We start from the raw sequence: 22695 nt of genomic DNA, 5'->3' as shown, positions 1-22695 counted from the left end.
TCAACTTGTGGAACTCCTTGCCTGAGGAGGTTGTGAAGGCTAGGACTATAACAGCGTTTAAAAGAGAACTGGATAAATTCATGGAGGTTAAGTCCATTAATGACTATTAGCCAGGATGGGTAATGAATGGTGTCCCTAGACTCTGTCTGTCAGAGGGTGGAGATGGCAGGAGAGAGATCACTTGATCATTACCTGCTAGGTTCACTCCCTCTGGGGCACCTGGCATTGGCCACTGTCGGTAGACAGGATACTGGGCTAGATGGACCTTTGGTCTGACCCAGTACGGCTGTTCTTATGTTCTTATCAGTCGCTTTTGGGAAAGTGGGGGACATCACACAGCAAAATAATCAAGTGCAACCAAAGAAAAACTTGTTCTGAATTATATTGATAAAACCCTGGACTGTTTTCCTTATTTAGCTTGGTCACAGCAGTGTCACATGCTAACCTTCTACGCAGGTCGGAAATGTAATGACTGGCAACCCTCTGCAGTGCGAGCAGAGCGAAATCATTGCTAGGAATATAATTCTTTAAATAAACAGGTCTGGGATCGTTTCCTTATTCTTATTTTTTAACTAAAGACGCAGAGCTACTCAAAGTGTTACATCCACCCCTGGATTATGGCAGCATTGTATGCATCTATGAGCTCTTCTGTACATGGTTTTCCTGAACATTTCCTTTAGCAGCCAAAGAGATGTCTGCAATGATTGTACTTTCCTCTATTTCAATCTGCAAGGTTAAAAAAAAAAAATCTTCCCTTTTATTCCCAAGAGGCCCTGGCATATTTGTGAACCTAATAACATCTCTTCAAAGTAGATAAAACATGAACTATCATCTTTACATTACCCAGGCAGAGAAATAGAGAGCTAATAAGCAAAGGCAGTTATTTTGCAAATATGAAATTAAGATTGGATTTTATTATTTCAAATAAGTATAGATGATAGTCATGAATATTTGATAAGAATTCCTGCATTCACTCCATTTTTATTAACTATAAATCTGAACTGGCTTCCTGCCATAGCATATAATAGTTTGGAGTCTTTTACTAATACTTGCAGGCCAGTAAATTAACCTCTTACTGATCCAATTTCAGGCCAAAACTTGAAACTTTTATGTGGGACCATTATTGTTATTTATCTTCCAGTAGCACTCGAAGTCCCAACCCAGCACAGACACATCATAAGAGACAGTTAGTGCCCTGAAGAGACAAAGGGTGGGAGGGAAAACAGAGACACAGAAATGAAGTGACTTTTCCCAGGTAGCAGACCAGGGAACAGTACCAATGTTGCTTGATCCTCGACCCAGTACCCCACCCACTGGACCATACTGAATTTTGTGAGGAATAAGAAAGATGTTCTCTTTGTTCCAGGATAATCCCTATTTCACACCAGACTGATCAATCCTTTATATTTCTCCCTCCCTCCCTTCATTATTACCCCTATGCCTTTGAATAAAAATACAGGGTCCGATTCTGTACGTTAACAGACGTTACTCTCATGCAGCAACTGCAGAATCACCATCCATGGGGCTGGCAGTATAAGGAAAAAAGAATCAGAAGGAATTCTGTACTAAGCCACCTGAGAGACAGGTACACATGACAGGGAGCAAAAACACGGTGGCGATGAAAACGGAGAGCCTGCAGTTCTTAGAAGAGCAAACTGCTTTAAGCTGAGCAAACTGCTCCAGAAACCTACACGTTACAGACCTACAACAACACGCTCTGCCATTCTTTTCCTTTAGAATCATCCCTGCCACTTGCTTCCAGCCCCTAACAGCCTGCTACAAAATGTCATAAATTATAGAGTACAAATGATGTCAAACCCTGTCCTCAAAGGGAGGCTGGAAACAGTGATCATGTGTTCGCCAGCTTTGGATACACAGAAACAATTTTTGCTCCTAGTCTGCCAAAAAAAGGCCCCATTACAACAAAGGCACCCAATATATTTCCTAACAGATCTCCACCCCGACCTGCCGAATACACCGTTGCTGACGGGGGGGCGGGGGAGAGGGAAAGGTGTTGGCCAAGGTCAATGGCCTAATCCACTCAACATACAGGAAATGTAAGTGCAGCAGGGGACCTGACATTGCAGATTTTCAGTTCACAGTCAGAGGCAGCCTTCGTCTGTCTGGCCTCTAGGGAAGCCGGCCTCTGAATACATCAGAGGAGATAAAGTCTGGGGCTGCAACGGTCATCTGAGGATCTTTGCACGCTCCACATCCCAGCCCCACACAAGGCCATTGGAAATGACAGCCTGCAGGCTGCTCTGAGTTACACCAGCTGTCAGCGGTCCCAGAGGGTCACCATGTCAGCTGGGAAATGCCACGGCGTGGGGAACACCAGGGTGCAGGTATGCCCAGCCACATCTTTTCCCCTGGCCAGACTCTCTCTGCCAGCCACATGGAGGGTGTGCAGCATAGGTGCCATTTCGGCAGCTAAACCCCACAAGAACCATCCCTCACTTCTGAACATCCCTGAAGTAGGAGAAGCTGTGGAATCCAAACCTGGACCCATGCAAATGACCTCTCTCTTTATACGGGGCCTGTCTTAAATACTCCTATTGCAGTATCCTATTGTGTCCCCAACTGTGATTGGGGCCCCACTGTGCTAGGTGCAGTACAAACAGAGAGACAGACCCTGCCCCAAAAAACTTAACATCTAAATAGGTTATTGGCTCCTCATCGTTACACTGAGCCAAACCCAAACCCTGGATCTCGCCTTCATGTTGTACATGTGCAGGGACTCCTCAGCAGTGCTGTTGGGTTTCTTTTCCACTTCCACCAGGACAAGTTTGCCTGGCTTGTCTTATTAAGACTGTAAACTCTTCAGGGCTGGGAATGTCTTATCTATGTTTGGAAAGTGCCATGTAAGTTTATGCACCGTATAAATGTTTTATTATAATAATCAGCAAGGAGCAAGTTTTCAAAGGCACTAAGTGATGCCTGTAATGTTTCTATGGGCACTGCAAATCCTATATAATCCCTCACACACATTGGTTAGTAGTGCATCTGAGTACCCCTCTGCACGTCCATATACACAGATGTAGTATGTTCAGGTACCTGCCTTGGAAATGCTGGCTCTGTGAGGTGGCACTTCGTGTAACTGGGTCGAATTTATCCATTCGTGTCTAACTGAACTTTCTGGACACCACTGATATAGTTATGCAGTTTTGGGCTGCAATGTTGTATACCCCCCACCCGCCAAAATTAAGAAATTCAGAGCTAAAAATGTTACTAACTCTTCAACAATAGCAGTGCACTCTCTTTATCAACATATTATGATGGGCTTAGCATAGTCTATGTAGAGTGACCATACATCCCGTTTTGGCCGGGACAATCCCTTTTTTAAGGCCTGTTCCAGCTGTCCCGACTCTTTTGGCAAAACTGGGCATTTGTCCAGTTTGCTCTTGCCAACCGATCATCAGTTGGCAAGAGCAAACGGGACGAATGCAGTTTTGCCAAAAAAGTGGGGTGTGACCCCTAGCGAGGCATGGAGGAACGTGTGTGGGGAAGGGGGACGAGTGGCAATGTCAGCCCCGCGTGGGTGGGAAGCAGAGGTGGGCCTTGGCCGGCCCCATGGGGGCAGGAGGAAGCGGGGGCTCGGGGCCCCGTAGGGGTGGGGGGCCTTGGGCCAGCCCCCTGCAGTGTCCCATTTTCCCTTTGGGAAAATATGGTCACCCTAAGTCTATGGTCTTACTTTTGTAAGCGAAGTTAATAAATAGTAACAACTAGCCTCTTATATGCATCCGAAGAAGTGGGTATTCAACCACGAAAGCTCATGCTCCTATACGTCTGTTAGTCTATAAGGTGCCACAAGACTCTTTGCTGCTTTTACAGATTCAGACTAACACGGCTACCCCATTGATACTAGCCTTTTATAGAGCGCTTTTCATCAGCAGATCTCGAAGCACTTTACAAAGGAGGTCAGTATCATTCCGTTAAAGGATTGTCTGGTTACACAAGTCGTGCAATAGGTGAAAGTAACACGTTGCCCACTGCCAGTAACAGTTGTGACGGCTGTGTTCTATGGCGTACTACATCATCAGCCGCCAATGGTGCAGTGGATGTCACATGAGGGATCTTGGCACTAAGATGCAACTTCTTATCTCTGAATTTCCTTGCTTCTTTTAGTCCTGATATTTGAAAATTTGGGTGCAGGATTTTCATCAAAGTTAACATGGATAAATCAGTGGACCCAGATTTGGAAATATGGGGGGGGACGTGGGGGAGGAAACTTCTTTAAACAGATGTTTGTATCTTATTGGCTTTGTTTCTTTAGTGGCAGTTTTATTTTAAAAATCTGCAATGTTAACTCTTTCTCTTGTAGCTGTCTCTTGTTTTTAATATGGAGTCAGGGATAAACATTTATGTCTGTCTTTTGTTGTTGTTTTTTTAACAAAATCTACTCCAAAACCCAATTAACAGCATGACACTTCAATGCAGAGCAGTAATCTTAACGTTCAAAATTTCAGAGTATATTTTTGCTTGCCAAGAATACTTAATACTACAAACAATACATATTGCAGACAAATCCCAGTGAGTGTAAATTCATAGTCAATGTCATTCGAGTTTCTGAAATTTTTGCTGACATTTACAGAAAACGTGGAAATGGCAGATGTGCTAAATGACTTTTTTCACCAAAAGGGTTAGTAGCGATTTGACGTCTAACATAGTGACGTCAGCGAAAATGAGGTAGGATCAGAGGCTAAAACAGTGAAAGAGCAAGTTAAAAATTATTTAGACAAGTTAAACGTCTTCAAGTCTCCGGGGCCTGATGAAATACATCCTAGAATACTCAAGGAGCTGACTGAGGAGATATCTGAGCCATTAGCAATTATCTTTGAAAAGTCTTGGAGGACAGGAGAGATTCCAGAGGACTGGAAAAAGGCAAATATAGTGCCAATCTATAAAAAGGGGAATAAGGACAACCTGGGGAATTACAGACCAGTCAGCGTAACTTCAGTACCCGGAAAGATAATAGAGCAAATAATTAAGCAACCAATTTGCAAACATCTAGAAGATAATAAGGTGATAAGTAACAGTCAACATGGATTGGTCAAAAACAAATTGTGTCAAACCAACCTAATAGCTTTCTTTGACAGGGTAACAAGCCTTGTGGATGGGGGAAGCAGTAGATGTGGTATATCTTGACTTTAGTAAGGCTTTTGACACAGTCTCACGTGACCTTCTCATAAACAAACTAGGGAAATACAACCTAGATGGAGCTACTATGAAGTGGGTGCATAACTGGTGGGAAAACTGTTCCAAGAGAATACTTATCAGTGGTTCACAGTCAAGTTAGAAGGGCATATCAAGTGGGGTCCTGCAGGCATCAGTTCTTGGACCAGTTCTGCTTAATATCTTCATCAATGATTTATATAGTGGCGTAGAGAGTACACTTATAAGTTTGTGGACGATACTAAGCTGGGGGTGGGTGGGTGGCAAGTGCTTTGGAGGATAGGATAAACATTCAAAATGATCTGGACAAACAGGAGAATGGTCTGAAGTAAACAGGATGAAATTGAAGAAGGAAAAATGCAAAGTACTCCACGTAGGATGGAACAATCAGTTGCACACATACAAAATGGGAAATGACTACCTCGGAAGGAGTACTGTGGAAATGGATCTGGGGGTCATAGTGGATCACAAGCTAAATATGAGGCAACAGTGTAACACAGTTGCAAGAAAAGAAAACATTCTGGGATGTATTAGCAGGAGTGTTGTAAGCAAGACAGAAGAAGTAATACTTCCTCTCTACACCACGCTGATTAGGCCTCAGCGGGAGTATTGTGTCCAGTTCTGGGCGCCACATTTCAGGAAAGATGTGAACAAATTGGAGAAAATTCAGAGGAGAGCAACAAAAATGATTAAAGGTCTAGAAAACATGACCTATGAGGGAAGATTGAAAGAACTGGGGGTTGTTTAGTCTGGAGAAGAGAACACTGAGAGGGGACACAATAACAGTTTTCAAGTACATAAAAGGTTGTTACGAGGAGGAGGGAGGTAAATTGTTCTCCTTAACCTCTGAGAATAGGACAGGACGCAATGGGCCTAAATTGCAATGAGGAATGTTTAGGTTGGACATTAGGAAAAACTTCCTAACTCTCAGGGTGGTTAAGCACTGGAATAAATTGCCTACGGAGGTTGTGGAATCTCCATCACTGGAGATTTTTAAGAGCAGGTTAGACAGACACCTGTCAGGAATGGTCTAGATAATACTTAGTCCTGCCATGAGAGCAGGGGACTGGACTAGATGACCTCTCAAGGTTCCTCCCAGCCATACGATGCTATGATTCTATAGTTAAGATCATCGTAGATATTACCACAAGATTCCCATTAATATCAAATCAGCTCCTTTTGACCTTGACCAAACAAGATGTCAATACAAATATTTTGCCCTCAACTACAGGGGTTCAGCTACTATGGTTTTAACTTTTATGACGCTCCAATGGGAGTTAACGCCATGCAATTAAGAGCAGAATTGTGCACTTGTAACCAGGGAGTTCAGTTCCATTTAGGCACCTAAATGCAACGTACAGAAGATATGGCCACTGTATTTAAGTGCATAAATGGGAGCTGAACATTTCCAAAAATGTGTCCATTAGAATGTAAATCTTAAAATGAAAACATCCACAGAAGTCACTGGGACTTTGTCCGGTTTTCATACTACACAATACAGAGCAAGAAAAATAAGGCACAGGAAGCTAACATTTTTCAAAGACAACTAGACATTTTTCAAACGTAAGTAATTTAGATGTCTTTAAAAACAAACAAAGCATTTTATAAATAAGTGATTGGTCCATTTTACCCTCAGGCTTTTGTGGAAGCGTACAGAGCAAACATGTTCATTTGGCCACAAAACGGGAAAGTGGTGACAATCTAGCTAACAAATATTTTGTTCAATATTTAGCAACTTTGCTCTTGAACGTCATGGAAACAAGCATGGACTTTTGAAATCCTGAGAATTTTACCACTTTTATGCATGTCTAAAACAAGATTTAACCCAATTTAAATCAAATATTGTAATAAAATAACTTTACAACTCTCAGTGAATTGGTAAAGGGATCTAGAAAGAATTCAGCCAGGCTAGAGTACAGCTGCATGAATACAGTGTTTGCTTTGTATGTTGCTTCTGGTTGTTACTTAAGCACCTAGAGCCAGATTTTTGAAGGTCTTTAGGTGCCTAAAGATGCAAAAATCCATGTAAGGCAATGAGGCACTTTTCAAAATCCCACAAGGTGCCCATCTGCCTCTTTAGGTGCCTAGATCTTTTAAAAATCGAGCACTCAGACACTGCAGGGATGGGTGCTATAGATAAGCTAGTGTCTCAGACCTTCTGGTCTCCAATGAGAATCTAGCCCAGCTAGACATCGACTGAAAGTTGTGACTATGAATATGTCTACACAGCATTTTGGAGCAAGGCTCCCAGCCCAGGTTGACAGTCTCAGGCTTCTGAGCCCAAGCTACGGCCCAAGCTGCAACCTGAAAGCACTGTCTATACAGCGATTTGTAGAGCACTGGTGTGAGCCCCGCTAGCCCAAGTCAGTCAACCCGAACTGGGAGACTCGCTCCAAAATGCTGTGTAGACATACCCCGTATGGCACTCTGTTCTCCAGGGACAAGTGCTACCGCATTGGCTTGAACTGATAAGCTTTGCTGGCAGAACTAGTCAAAGTTTTTCATTTGAAAAAAAGGTTTTGACAAAAAGGCCTTTTTCCCCAAAACAAACATTGCGAAATTGTGAAATTTTCCAGGTTTTTGGCAAAAAAACCAAAAAAACAAAAAAAAAACAAAACAAATTTTTCAGTTTTCAGAAACAAATTTTTTTTTGCCTACTTTTTCCAGTGGAAGAATGGAAACAGGATGAAGGGGAGAAAAAAAAGTTAAACAAAAAAATGGTGGTAAGGGGACGGGGGGGGGTAAACTAGAAACTTTACAGTGAAAAATTTGAAAAAATCATTTTTTTCCTTAAACTTTCCATGAGACATACTTCCCCTTTCAGGTCAGCTATATTTGCTGGTAGTCTCCTGAGGGAGGCCAAGGATTGAGAATTAACTAACTGCTTTCTCATACCCAGAGCCGATGTGGGGGGTGGGGTGTCACATGCCCACCTCCCAGCCTTTTGCCAGGGTTTTTTTATATATATATATATACACACACACACACACACTTTTTTTTTTTTTTTTTACACAAGGAGTGGGTTCAGAATTGTGCCCCCTTCCCACTATCAACAGTTATGTGTTGCCTCTGCCCAGAAGTGATCCGCCCAGGGGCAGACCCACTGGTGAGGGCTGTGTGGGGAAGTCTCCACTTTACTGAACATGCTGTATGTCTCCAAGGTGTTCACTCTGCAGAGTGGTAGAAAGCATCGTGCATCATGTATAAGTAGTCATAGGTTCAAATCCCATCTACTGCGTCGCACAGGAGACTGATATTACTGCCGCTGTCCTGTGGCACTAAAAAGCGCAATCAACTTTCACAATTGCAGGGCTCAAAACATGCCTGCTGAGTTCTGTCTTATAGAGAACTAAAAGTGACTGAGTTTTAACCAATCAAAATGAAAGTTCCTAAAGAAAATGCACTAGAAGATGACATTTTAAATCAAGGTGATAAATTTAAACACACATCACATTCTGGGACAGCAGGCTGCACTAGCTAAAGTCCTGACAGATGACATACATACAGTCCCAGGTTCTAAGATAGCTCTCCTACACATTGGGATGAATTCTGTGTGCTAAATCTCACGGAAAAGGCTCGCCAAAAGACCCACTCTCCACACAGAAGAGAGATGGCTACACAGCATCTTTCCTCAGCAGCTGAGCACATTTGCACCATTGGCTTCAGTTCCAGAAAGTCGCTTCTCAGGCAGCAATTCAGTGCTATAACCTGGGCAGAGCGCAGTACGTAAGACAGGAAGGAACAAAAATTGGAGAGGAAGGTGATTTATGCCTGGTGCTCTGTTTCTCCCCTTGTTCTGTATATGGAGGCCTAGTCACTGTTTTACCTGAGATGAATTTAGTGGAGTTATCCCCGGGACAGAGCTGCCGCCGTTGCCCATCAGCAGAACTGCCAGTGTTTGGCCAAGAAAGAGTCGTAATTAGATTGGAACAAGCGCGGGAGCTCTCACTGTCGCACACAAGGAGCAAGGGGAGCTTTGAAGGAACGCAGGTCCCCGAAGCCAGGGAGCAGAGGGAGAGCTCCTCTCGGCTGTAAGTACAGGAAGGGGGAGTCGAGCTCTACCCCCTTCACTCCCGCTCCCAATGAAACTGGAATAGAAGCAAACCAGCTTCTCTCTCTCCCTCTCTGAAGAGAGCAGGAGGCTAAACCTGTGTCAGACCCAGTCCGGCTCACCCAGTCTTATTTTACAGTAGCTCACATGCAACTCACTAACAAAAAGTAGTGAACTTACACTTCCACAAGGGAAAAGTCTAGGGTGAGGTTTTACCAAATGGTTCAGAGACAGCTTTATCACTACATTCCTGTGAAAGGAGAGAGACCAGCTCAAGAGCAGGGACATAGGTGTGACAGCCACCCTCTTGGCTGACGCACCAGGGACCTCTAGAGCTAATAGCTTGAGCTGCTACAGCTTGAGTGGAAGAGCCCAGGCTCCACAGCTGGGGGCCGTAACAATTCACATCCTCGGCAAACAGGCACAGGGGGGCTCTGTAATGCACACTTTTCGGTAGGTTACACAGACACCCTTGTACCTAGGCTAGAGCAATGGGAGAACCGGATCCAAGAACGGTACGAACTGTTGTATTAATGCTCAAACAAGATATCTTCTCAATTCAACAGACCAGATCCACAAACAAGGAACCCAACTAGTGACAGCAGGGTGCTAAAGTCTCTACTCTTTCATCATTTTGGCCAAGAATAAGAGAACCACCTCAAAGGAAAAATACATGGCTTTTCAGCCTGGCTGAGGGTATGTGGTAACATGCAACAGCCTTGTTTTATGGATCCTAGTTGCCTTGCAGCTTGGGATTCTCCACTGTCTATCTGGGTATTTATACGGTCACCCATTACTATGGACCCCTATGGTATCTAAGCACGAAACACAGGTTCTTCAAAGTCAAATCCACACACAGCTGGAACAGACTTTGAAACCAGAAGACAAAGAAAGATTGAGCCAGCATGAGGCCACAGAATTATACAAGGAAACCAAGCCAAACAGGACATTTTTTCCATCAGACAGAGTGCCGATAATATGCAGATGGCACATCCCCACCTATCCTTCACCCCACACAACCACACCACTACCACCAAGACAGATGAGATCAGCTCATGGATGAAGAAGAGCTGGCTGAAGCCGAACCCAAACAATGAAGAGGTGATGCTGGTGGGCAGAGGAAAGTCTTTTCAAGAACTTGCATCCAGGGTGCAGGCTCCATTGGTTGCAGGTTCAAAACCGCAATTGGTCACTTCAGTCCGTTGTCTAGAAGTACTCTTGGATTACTCACTGATGCTGAGCTCTCACAAAGCAACAGCCACGAGTAACATTTTCTACCACAGAGGTTCTCAAACTGGGGGTCAGGACCCCTCTGGGGGGTCACGAGGTTATTACACGGGGGGTCACGAGCTCTCAACTTCCACTCCAACCCCACTTTGCCTCCCGCATTTATAATGGTGTTAAATATATAAAAAAGTGTTTTTAATTTAGAAGCGGGGTCGTACTCAGAGGCTTGCTATGTGAAAGGGGTCACCAGTAAAAAAGTTTGAGAAACACTGTTCTACCATCTCTGGTTGGCTAGGAGACTCTGCTCCATCTTTGCATACAAAGACCAGACCTCAGTTATTCACACCTTCGTCACCTCTCACTACAGCAATGTGATATACCATGACATCTTCAGCACTTAGGAAACTCCAACTCGTATGAAACGCTGCTGTGCATCTCCTCAGCAACACAGGCTACCATGAACACATCACACCTGTCCATTACTCTCTATGCTGGCTTCCCACAGAATTTCTAAGCCAGGTCAATGTCTCGGTGCTTATCTTCAAAGCACTCCATGGCCTGGGCTCATGGTACCTAAAGATCATCTGAAGGTCTAGGACAAAGACCACACTTGACAACTTCACTCCTGGCACAATGGAACTCTCAAAAATAAGGGTAAAGTTTGTCTGTATGGGAAACTGAACTTTCTTGGGGGGCTGGTCCCAGACTGTGGAATGAACTCCCCCAGGAACTAAAGACCATCACATACCTCACCACTTTCCATCCCGAGTGCAAGGTACATTTATTTGACCTTGCCTTCTCTAATATAAATGCATAGCCACAGGTATATTTATAAAAAAAAAAATTTTTTTTTAATCCACCTCCCAAAACAAAACACTGCACTGCATATGCTTCTCCCTCTGGGAAGAGGTTGAGAGAACAAATACCGCACGACAGATGTGAAGTCACACAGCTTAAAGCGCTACTGGATCGTGCTCCGATACTTTAGTGATGAGCACAGTATAAAAACCCTATACAGAATAGAACAGACAGTCCTGGAAATAGTTTCTATATTTTCAAAATCAGTCACTTGGGATTGCACGGTGGAAGGGAGTACCATAGAGTCAGTCCATTAGAAAAAAAACAAAGGTAAAAGCGGGAGGATGGTTCAGTGGCTAGGCAGCTAGTTTAGGACTCAAGAGACTCAAATTCAGTTCCTTGCACCTCCACAGACTTCCTGCATGGCCTTGGAGTGAGTCACTTATCTTCTGTGTGCCTCAATTTGCCATCTGTAAAATGGGGATAGCACTTCCCTACCTCACAGGGGTGTTGAGAGGATTGTGAGACACCCAGGTACTACACTGATGGAGACCATATAAGTGCCTTAGATAGCTATCGGGCCCAACTGTCACTTGGTTCTGATGCTTGCAGTTCAGCACGATGTTCAAGGTTTTCTGGACAAGTTATCACCAAAGGGCAAGGCCAAAATGTTATTCCAGGCCATTCTACCAACTACTGTGGAGATGGCGAGACCCCATCCACAGAACTGTGAGGTTTGATAGGGATGAAGATCACATTTTCTTGGCTTCACTCACCATGGCTGCACTTATTGTACGTGCCAGTTGGGTGGAGAGAGGAGTTTAGTCATTTATTGCAAACTCTTCACGATTTTGCTTCTCTCCCAGGGAGTATTTATTCTTTATTCCGAGATCCAGTAGAATGAACTATAGGACCAGTCAGCAGGAGCATTCTGTCCTCAGAGGATGCTATGCAATCCACCTCTACATACCAGCCCAACTGGGTGTGGCAAAGCTTCAGGATGGCAGGCCCTTGACTACTGTGACAAAGTTCCTCCTCTATCTTGGTGGGTCCTGCGCTTATTGGCGGATTTTCTTGCCTCAAAGATTCACCATGTGGGTTGGGGAACAGCCCAGAGACCTTCCCCTCTGGGAGAACCCACAGTCCAGGTCAATTGGGAGGTTTGGGAGGAACCCGGGCCCGCCCTCTACTCCAGGTTCCAGCCCTGTGGACTGCAGCTGTCTATAGTGCCTCCTGTAACAGCTGCATGACAGCTACAACTCCCTGGGCTACTTCCCCATGGCCTTCTCCAAACACCTTCCTTATTCTCACCACAGGACCTTCCTCCTGGTGTCTGATAACGCTTGTGCTCCTCAGTCCTCCAGCGGCACACCCTCTCACTCTCAGCTCCTTGTGCCTCTTGCTCCCAGCTCCTCACACTCCCACCACAAACTGAAGTGAGCTCCTCTTTAAAACCCAGGTGCCCTGATTAGCCTGCCTTAATTGATTCTAGCAGCTTCTTCTTAATTGGCTCCAGGTGTTCTAATTAGCCTGCCTGCCTTAACTGGTTCTAGCAGGTTCCTGATTACTCTAGTGCAGCCCCTGCTCTGGTCACTCAGGGAACAGAAAACTACTCATCCAGTGACAAGTATATTTGCCCTCTACCAGACTCCTGTACCCCACTGGTCTGGGTCTGTCACACTACACATACACCCCACATGACACTTTCCTTAAAGACTGTGAGATATTCAGATACGATAGTAACAGGGGTCATAGAAGTACCTAAGATAGACAGTGACCAGGCAAAATACTCGAGGAGCCTTAAAATACCCTAAAAGAGACACTGAGATTCCCCTCCCATTCTTTCAAACAACGTCATATGTCAGCTTGGATTCTTCAGGGATGGATCGGTGGCAACCAGTGATTTACCTCGTTCAACCTAAACACAGAAGTGTGCCTCCTGGACTCTATCACCTCTATAGCGTTCCACTCAAAGCCATCTTTCACAGCTAACATTGAGATTAACCCACTCGTCAGACTGGTAACGTGGGCAACAAAAGGAAGTGTAAAAATTTGGTGCCAGGGACGGAAGAGCCTGTTTTACCAGCACTGTTTGTTAATTCCAGCCATAGACCAGGAAGCAGCCGCATTTTTTTAAAGCAGCAATAAAGAGGCTTTATTTGCCTGGGTGAGAAGCTGAACCCCTGTGGCCTTCACTCTTGAACGTCAATCATCATCTAAAAAACTCTAGCAGACTCTTATTTAGTTTCCTACAACTCTATCATTCTTGTGTTAGAAAAACCTGTATATGAAGCAGACATGACTCTAGCCTCGCCTCCCTTAAGTGTGAAACACACCCCCGTGCAGAAAGCCAGGGTAAAGCCTACATTGAGGGCATTCTGCATAGGAGCGAATTCCACCCTTATTGAGTAGAGTGGGTCCAGCGAACTCAGCCCTTTTTCTATTTGCAGATTATCCACAAAGAGACTGTGATTTTTACAGAGGTTTTCACTACCCAACATCAGGTGTATGTGAACAAATTCCAGCCACTGGGGGTTCAACCAGCAGCAAGTGGGTGAGCCAGAAAACCAGCCATTCGCCAAACGCTTGCACAAAGATATGTTTGCATGAACAAATCACTAATAAAAAGGGAACACATACAGATGCAGCAAACAGCTGCTCAGAATTCAATCCAGTGCTCCTAACCATGTTTCACAGTATTTGCCTGGGACTGCACCATCAGCAGAAGAGAAATGGAAAGGAGGCTTATGGGCAATATATCCAGGGGAATGGTGGGAGGAGAAGAGAATGAATTGAAAAGAGAAAGAGATGAACTGAAGAGTGAATGTAGGGAAGGTGATTGATTTTACACAGAAAGCTTTTATCATATTAAAGACAGCTAGAGACACACAGCTAGAAGCAATTTCTGTAGGCACCACATGGGTGATGCGACTGTAAATGGGAGAGGAGGTTGATCCATGACAGTCCCTCCATCAAGATGCGGTGTGTGCTGTACTCGGCTTTGAGATCCCCCCTGCCTCAATCCTATACAACACAGTTAACTCTGTTACTCTACACAGTGTGATGCAATGTAACGCCCATGAATATCCAGTGAAGAATGCAAATGAACATTTCACTGACCAAAATGAAAGGCAGCATTGTCTTTGAAAATGAGCAACACTGAAGTACCTTTAAAAATCTGGGTCTAGGTGACTTGCTCAGGGTCATCAAGTACTGAAGCCAAGTACTGAAGCCTGATCACTGGTCTCCTAGCCTATAAGGCTGAACCACAAGACCATCCTTCCTTTGAAGGGCTTTGAGTTCCTCAAATGAAAGACACTACCGAAGCATTATTATTAATACCAGAGTATCATTCACAAGCACATTCTTGAATACCACACACAAGACTTTAGCAGAGGTGCAGCAATATTACTAAATGCAGCAACTACACCAAATATGGATTTATTACATTAAAAATGATGCGCACTGAACAGCCAGAATATGGTCAGTAAAGAATATCTATTTCATTCCTTTCACTTGTGAGAAACACTTTCATAATGCACTTCCGCTTGGGGCTCTTGAGAGCTATATACATTTTTCACATCTTGAAAGACAGATAATAATCACCTTCCTGGAGGAACTATCCCATCCCTTTTCTAGTCTGCTCTGGCAGCTTCTTTAAACTACACTTTGAATCAAAGATCACTTTTTCCTTTCGTGCACAGAAATCTCATATCTTAAAAAAAGCCAGATACACATGTATTTGTTAATGTTGTGCTTGTAAACAGGCTGTAAGGTAATAGCTACACAGTCACATGTTCTGTATCCGGATCTCCGCTTCATTCACTCAGAACTGACGGGATTTGTGAATTATGGGTTAGATCTTTGACCCCTGTAGCACCAAAAAAAGCTAGAAAGTTGCCCTGACAGAGCATGCATCGGGGAATTCCTGGCTGGTGTCAAGAGAAAGGAACTATGGCGTTACGGCTGTGATTTCACTGGAAATGCTACAGCTGCGCCACGGTAGCGCTTCAGTGTAGACACTGACTACAGTGATGGGAGGCGTTCTCCCGTCCCTGTACGTTATCCAACTTCCCAGGAGGCAGTCGCTAAGTCGACGGAAGAGTTCTTCCACTGCCCTAGCACTGTCTACACCAGGGATTAGGTTGGCTTAACAACATCAATCGGGGTGTGGATATTTCATACTCCTGAGTGATGTAGCTGGGTTGACCTAACCTTTCAGGATAGACCTGGCCTTAGTCACCTTTGCCCCATCTTAGGTCCTGCCCCAAACATAGCTCATCCAGACTTCTGTCATCTTCCAACAAGTTCAAAGGATCTTTCTTTACAAATTCAATTAAACCACCCAATCACACGTTCTGTATGCACTGAGTATCTTAAAATCATGCTTTGGCGGTAGAGGAGAGGTCTACAGAAAGCACAACAGCAGTGTCAGGCTATTTCCAGAAAACAGATCAGGACTTCATTTTCCTCACCGAAAGTGGCGACCTGCCTGCAGGGCATGTCACTTGGTAAATGTTGAGACGTTCTTGTTCTGTCGTGTGCTTCTTACTATGGCAGAGCTATTGATACAGCTACTGGAAGAGCCAGAAGACAATTCACTGCATTGTTTTGGAGTTTGTTTCTGCTTCGTGACTTCTTATTTTTTAAAGGGTAAAAGCTGTGGGCTGGAGCTGGGGAAGCTATGGCCCTGATTCAGCAAATCACTCAAGCAAGTGGGTAATCCCAACCTGATCCGACAAAGCACATGCTTAACGTTAAACGCAGGATTAAATCCAATTGGCTTAAAGTTAAGCATGTGCTTAAGTGCTTTGCTGAATCAGGCCTCAAATTGTCAAAGTAAATCACTAAAAACTGGAAGCTTCTATATCAAGCTAACAAAATAAATGTCTTATTTTCTACATCTGCACGTACACATGGCCACATTCACGCCTTCATCCCAGAGTGCTAAGTAAGGTCACGGTGCCGTGATAAAGCTACACAGTGACGTGGTAGTAAGCCATTCTCTGCATTCACTGTAAGAATCCAGGTAAAGTATTCAGCTGGGTATCCCGTAAAGAGGACAGGACTGCTGTTGATGGCACTGGACAGCTCCCTCTGCACGTGGTCCTGATGCTGCCAATCACCAGACATCCTGGCCGCACTGGCAGCTTGCCAAAAAATGTCTGCACACAGCAAAGCCCTATGGCATAATAATATGCAGCATCTGGACTGATGTCAGTTGATATCAGGGGGCATATTCTGCAGCAGCATCTAGATTCTTTCCCGATCCCTGTCAGCCAGCCTAGGCGGTTCAGTCTCACCTATGCACTGTTCATGCTGCAGGGTGTTCATTCCGCTCAGGGTGCGTCTGCCGACCAGGATCCTAGCAGGGACCCAGAGAACACCTCTCTGCAGCCCCTGTGGAGTCTTAGTCTCAGGTGAGGCTTGTGCTAAGATCTCTGCAATAGACTCTTACTATCCTTAAGTGCTTAGATACTACAGTGATGAGTGCTAGAGAAAGACCTAAGATAAACAGAATCATAGAATATCAGGGTTGGAAGGGACCTCAGGAGATCATCTAGTCCAACCCGCTGCTCAAAGCAGGACCAATCCCCAGACAGTTTTTTGCCCCAGATCCCTAAATGGCCCCCCCTCAAGGATTGAATTTACAATGCTGGGTTTAGCAGGCCAATGCTCAAACCACTGAGCTATCCCTCCCCCCTACTGAGAGGTAACACATTGGTGAACACGAGGGTGGCCAACTGTCCAGTCGAAAAAGGGACCCAACAGTGTCCGGTCGGATCTACTGCGGGCGGGGGAAGCGCAGAGTCATCACCCGTGTCAGGCCCTACTCAGCCAGGGCCACCTCCTAGCTGCGTCGTGCGGCTGCAGCTCCCAGCCCCAGCTCTGCAGGCGAGTCCCTCCCAACCCACACAGGAGGGGAAGAGCAGCAAGTGATGGGGGGAGGGGGAAAGAGCAGGGTGGGGCCTCAGGAGGGAGGGGCTGGGCAGGGGCAGGGCCTTGGAGGAAGGGGCACAGTAGGCGTGGGGCCTCAGGGGGAAGGGGCAGGGCAGGGCAGGTTCCATTTTTTATATATTACAAAGTTTCCGGTTTTTATATACTATAAAATTGGCAATTCTAGTGAACACGCTTGTCCACACAGAAGGGATGGTTATTGTGTCTCCAGTTCTCCCTTTCCTCTCCCACCCTGCCTGCTGGTGTGCATTTGCCTATCACTCAAGGTCAGAACCTGGAATCTCTTTTCTGGGCCAGTGGAGCCATGGTGCACAATGGACACTCTTACCCTTGCAAATCCTATAGGGACCTAACAGAAAAGAAGGGCAACCTCTTCCTTAGCTTACGAGCCAGGGAGCTTTTACACACTTCTATACATTTTAAATTGGGGAATGATGGCATCAAGTTATACACAAATCACCTTATACACAGGAAGACATGGTATTAGTTTTTGGAAAGGGCCCATCCATATTGGGAGTAGCAGGACAGAGAACTATCTTCTCTTATTCCTAAAAGAGGGGCCCAAGCTCTAGATGAGATCAACTACATACAGGCAGATGGGGAAACTCACCCCTGTAAATTAGCGTATTCAGAAGGATCTCAATTTCTAATGCTACATTTCATGCGATGTAAACTTTTTGTAAAATGCGTATTTTAGCAAGGATCAAAATATTAGTTAATGATAGAGTACGGCGCCGCTAGAATAAATAAAACCTTTTACTTCTTTAGCTACTTTTTTCAGAATGAATAGACAAAAGAAAAGTATCTATTACTCTGCAGACTGATAGGACTGTCATACGCACACGCACGTTTTCCATAGCTTCACGCTCACATACTGTACCAGTTGGAGTAAAGACATTTCCTAGAAAATACTGTGTTTCTGCCTTTTTGTAAGATCAGCGATTATGTCACTCATTGATCTTCATCACTATATTTCACAGACATTATATCTTTATTTCATCTTCCCATTACTGCACACTGGAAATACACTTTGTTCTCTAATGAGTGAAATTCATCCCTGTCGTGCGGGCCCGCAAGAGGCCTATGCACTACGCTTTACTTGGAGGACTTAGAGTGAAATCCTGGCTCCACTGAAGTCAATTTAGAATATCAATCTATTCGATATCTATATACTTAATATGTATAATGTCTGGATTCTCAGAATTACAACTGTATAAAACAGTGCAAAGTAAGAGATGCTAATTTTTAAAAATCACTAAAATAATTTCAGAATATATTTTAACCTAAATAAAGTAACATGGTAAAATCTCCCACCCAAGATTTTCAAAAGTGACTAGTGATTATGGGTGTGCCAAGATTTGAAGTCCCCATCTTGAGACACCCGAAGGGCGGCTGATTTTTCAGAGCAACCACCCTTTAAGATGTCTTACGTTTGCACCCAAAACCTGAGTCCGCTAAAATCACTAGTCTTTCTGTATTGCCAGTTGCAAGCCCTCAAAAATCACAATTCAGGTTCCAAATATCATGACACTGGCTTAAAGATCATGAGATTTTTTTTTAAATAGTGTTGTTTTTATTTGCTTTCTAGTTTTTGACTATTTACGTGAACTCGGGTCACATTTTCAAGCTTTTCTCTGCAACCATGAGGACCAGAAGCTTATTTTGGTTTGTTTTTTCAAATGAAAGCCACATTTCACACCTAATCACCTGCTTCTAGTCCCCGGGGCTCTAAGAAAAACACCATATATCAAGAGGCTTGCAATATAATCATGAGTGTTGGCCTCCAAGCGTGTTTTCTGAAATCTGTAACGTGTTCAATTTGAAGGATATTTAAGCCCCTGCTCCTGCACTGAGCGCAATGCAGGAAACCCTCCTGCACCCAGGCAAAGCCCCACCGACCTCAGCAACCTACCTATGCAGAATTGCAATATCAGGGCCTCACTCAACCATGCATTTTGATACAGAGTGTACGTAGAAGAAGGCTGTATTGCAGCAGATATAAAAACCCCGTTTTGCTGCCAAAGCAAACCTGAGGCAACATGTTTAAGTCTTTACCCCCTATCCATATTTAGCAACTCTCTCGATTGTTCTCCACTGGAGTTTTTTTTTGCCAGACTTCAGGAATAGGCCCACCTTGATCAGGTTTCACTGATCAGTGGATTGAACCATCACATTACTTCCACATGTTTTTATTCCTGTTTGGTGTGTCTTCCTAGCTACTCTTCAGAAAGTCCTGGCTTGACTGTGTTGCTAGAGACACATCAAATGACCTACCTACTCTATTGCCCAATGTACCTAGCACACTGCTGGTACCCTACAAATAATCTCATGCGGTGGATTTACTCAGTTTGTTAGTTTCCTAGCTGCATGCGACCGAAGAATTTTGTATTGTGTTTCATTGTCTGGCTAGTCTCTCTCATATCAAGTATAAAGCCTGTGAGCATGTGTCTAGTATTGGCACTTTGTTGGTTGATCCTCGGCTTATTCTTGCCATTAAGGCTGGCTGGCTGTGTTGTACCTTTTAGAAGTGGTTATCTCCTTTGATTCCACAAAGAGTTTAAACAGCCATAGAAAACAGATTGTTCTTTATTTTTTTTTCCACTTAAATTTTTTCCGTTCACAAATGCACTGGCCACTGTTTCAACTTCGGGTTTTAGTCACTGCATTTTAAGTATCATGTGTGGCCATTTGAGCTTTTGCAAAATGCAAAATAATTATTAAACAATAAAATCCTAACGTGTAACTTTTGCACAGATGGGAAAAAAGTGAATCACTTTTCATTAGATTAACTTCCATTGTTTAAAAAAATAAATGGTTCTAGAGAACACCGGGACATTTATAGTTTCACAGAAACATTCTAAAGCTTTCCCAGCTGCCAAAACCCCACTGTTCTTAATTAAAAACGTCAAAAGCAAAACTATTTAATTTCTACAAGGAGCACTTGCTTTAATTTTTGCTTCTCCATCTTAAAAAAGAAAAGCCTTTACCAGAGAAGTTTTATATTAAAGTAGTATGAAGAAAAATCACTCTGTAATTCATTGCTTTTTTTCTGGAAAAATCTAACCCTATACAATTAAGTTTTGGACAGAAAATGAATATTCTACCTGTCTTAGGTTAAAACAGCTACTAGAGAGGAGTGATATATATTTAAACCTTCCCAAAACAAAGTGAAATGCTAAAACTATTTTTTCAGAGCTTCACTCTCTGGACTGAGATTAGCGAGTCAAGCAAAATCCCCGCAGACTTCAATGGGAGTTTTGCCCAAGTAATGACTGCAGGACTGAAGCATATAACACAGGGAACACAGACTGTACAATCAACATTCCTTCTCTTCTTCTGAGCTCTGTCATTTTATCTGTTCTACTGGGATCGCCTAATTAGCTGGCCTCAACCATGAATTTGTTGTAGCAAATCTGGGTCTACATCCACGATCTCTCAATCCCTCATTTCAAAAAGCAAAACCAACCCCGTTTAGTTTAACTTGCCAATAAGTAAAGTATTCCGAGAAGAGAACAAATCATCTCTGTGCGCTACAGGCAGGTCAATTCTAAAGTAGTGACTTGTCTCTTCCATACTATCTGACTGGCTCCAGACACAGCTGGAAAACTAATGACTGCGAGAAACCGACCACACCGTATGGTCTGTAACTATGAGCGATGGCTCTGCAGCAGCTCCAGGCATCACAAATCTCCTACGGCTTCGGCAACCCCATGAGCGAACTTACCGGACAGGACAACTCTACCTGTACAGCAGCTTTATTGTTGGTGGGGGGAAATTTAAAATCCCATCTGACTTTTAAGGGAGTGTGTGTGGCGGGGGGTATCTTTCAGGCGAGCAGCGCCACACATGCCATCTATCAAGGAGAGGCGGCTGTGGAGAGCCTCCCGAGTCACTCAATGGGGGTGAAACAGTTTGGGGGCGAGGAGCCGCGCTGCACACCGAGCAGCAGCCGGGCGCTGGGCTGCCGGGCTCCCTCCACCCTGCGATGGCCAGAGCTTGGCTAACACGCGAGATCAAAGCAAAGCCCCACCGCGCAGTCACAACCACGCGGAGGAAGCCAGCCAGCCAGCCAGCCCCGCGCTGCCCTGCAAGCAAACCCCAGCGCCCCCCAAAATCACGCTCCGGGGCAGCTTTTGCAACCCCCAACCCCCGCCCCATTTGCAAGTGCCGGCCAAAAACTAGCCCCCTGGTTTCCCTTGCCACCACCCCAGGCGGGGGGAGAGGCACTTGCCAAAGCCGGCCCCTCACGCCCACGGCTGCGCCTGCTTCTTTGCAATGCCGCCCCCCGAGGAAAACCCGCCCCCCCAGCCAGGGGCGAGCGGGCAGGGGGCGAGGCGCGGGGCTTACTTTTCTGGCTGGAGTAGCCGGGGTAATAGCCATAGTAGCCCGTGATCCGTAAGATCCTGTCCTCGATGGTGGCCACCCCGTTGGGCGCTGCCTTGACATCCATGGGGAGCGGCTGCGGGGCAGGTGCAGAGGCGGCGGCTGGTGCTGCCGCAGCTCGTGGTGCAGCCGCTGCTCTGCTCCGGCGCTGGGGCTCTGGCTCCGCCGCCTGGCGCAGGACGGGCTCCCCCCCGCACCGCGGCAGCCGCCGCCGAGCCAGCCTCCCCCGCCGCTGCCAAGCGTCCTGCGGCTCCGCTCGGGCCACGGCTGGCCGGGGAGCCGGGCCACCCCCGCCCGCCCGCGGCTGGGCCACGGCTCGTCCCGCGGCTGGGGGGCTGGAGCACCGGGGTGGGGAGGAGTGCGGTGGGATGGGGCAGCAGGGAGGTGGGGGGCTAGGAACACATTGGGGGTCAGAGGCTGGGGGGGGTCAGAGGCTGGGGAACAGGAACACATTGGGGGTCAGAGGCTGGGGGCAGGGAGGTGGGGAACAGGAACACATTGGGGGTCAGAGGCTGGGGTTTGGAACACTTTGGAGGTGAGGGGGCTTGGACAACAGGGAGACTGATGATCAGGAGCTTTTTGAGGCCATCATCCACCCCCCGGCTGCTCTTTCCCTGTGTGCCCTCCATTCTGGGCAGGAAGGGAGCAGGGTCCTACCGTGCATGGACAATGTAAAGGAAGCCTTTGCGCCTTTCCTCCACCCAACCCTTGAACTGAAAGGGTCAGGAGCCTAGTCCTTTGCTACTCTTCCCAGCTCGGCGCATGATCACAGCTGCTATAGAGAGGGTGGGACATCACAGGGAAATTCATGAGTGTAAAGGCAGAGGCATGACATTTGCTTGGTCTACTGCCCAGCCTAGGTGTACTATCAACTGCCCTTCCAAATTGCTTGCAAGCCCCTCCCCTGCTTCTTGGATCTGCCTCCAGTGTAGGCTGTGAGGAGGGGGCAGAGGCCTTCAGTCCTCCCCACTAAAGCAGAAGTGCTCTTCCCCTCCCCTGGATTTGGGGCACATTGTGGGAGACTTTGGGCTCCTCTACCTTACCCAGCTCAGGTTTGTTTGGTTTTTGTCTCCACTGGCGTCCTCCTTTGTGCAGTCAGATCTGCC

The 22695-nt window shown here is 45.6% G+C and overlaps 1 protein-coding gene across 1 annotated transcript in view; it reads right to left on the bottom strand.

Annotated features, from left to right (window-relative positions):
• SLC35F4 (solute carrier family 35 member F4) overlaps positions 1 to 21656 on the bottom strand; it is a 170640-nt gene extending 148984 nt beyond the window's left edge. The window contains exon 1 of the mRNA XM_026654187.1: positions 21554 to 21656. Coding sequence (XP_026509972.1) covers positions 21554 to 21656 — 103 coding nt within the window. The remainder of the gene's footprint in view (positions 1 to 21553) is intronic.
• Between the last annotated feature and the right edge of the window lie 1039 nt (positions 21657 to 22695).

This window comes from Terrapene carolina, unplaced genomic scaffold (assembly GCF_002925995.2).
Source record: "Terrapene carolina triunguis isolate 2854851 unplaced genomic scaffold, T_m_triunguis-2.0 Scaffold189, whole genome shotgun sequence".
Classification (NCBI taxonomy): Eukaryota; Metazoa; Chordata; order Testudines; family Emydidae; genus Terrapene; species Terrapene triunguis.
The sequence above is the reverse complement of the archived record's forward strand: the minus strand, read 5'-3'. Positions and strand labels throughout refer to the sequence as shown.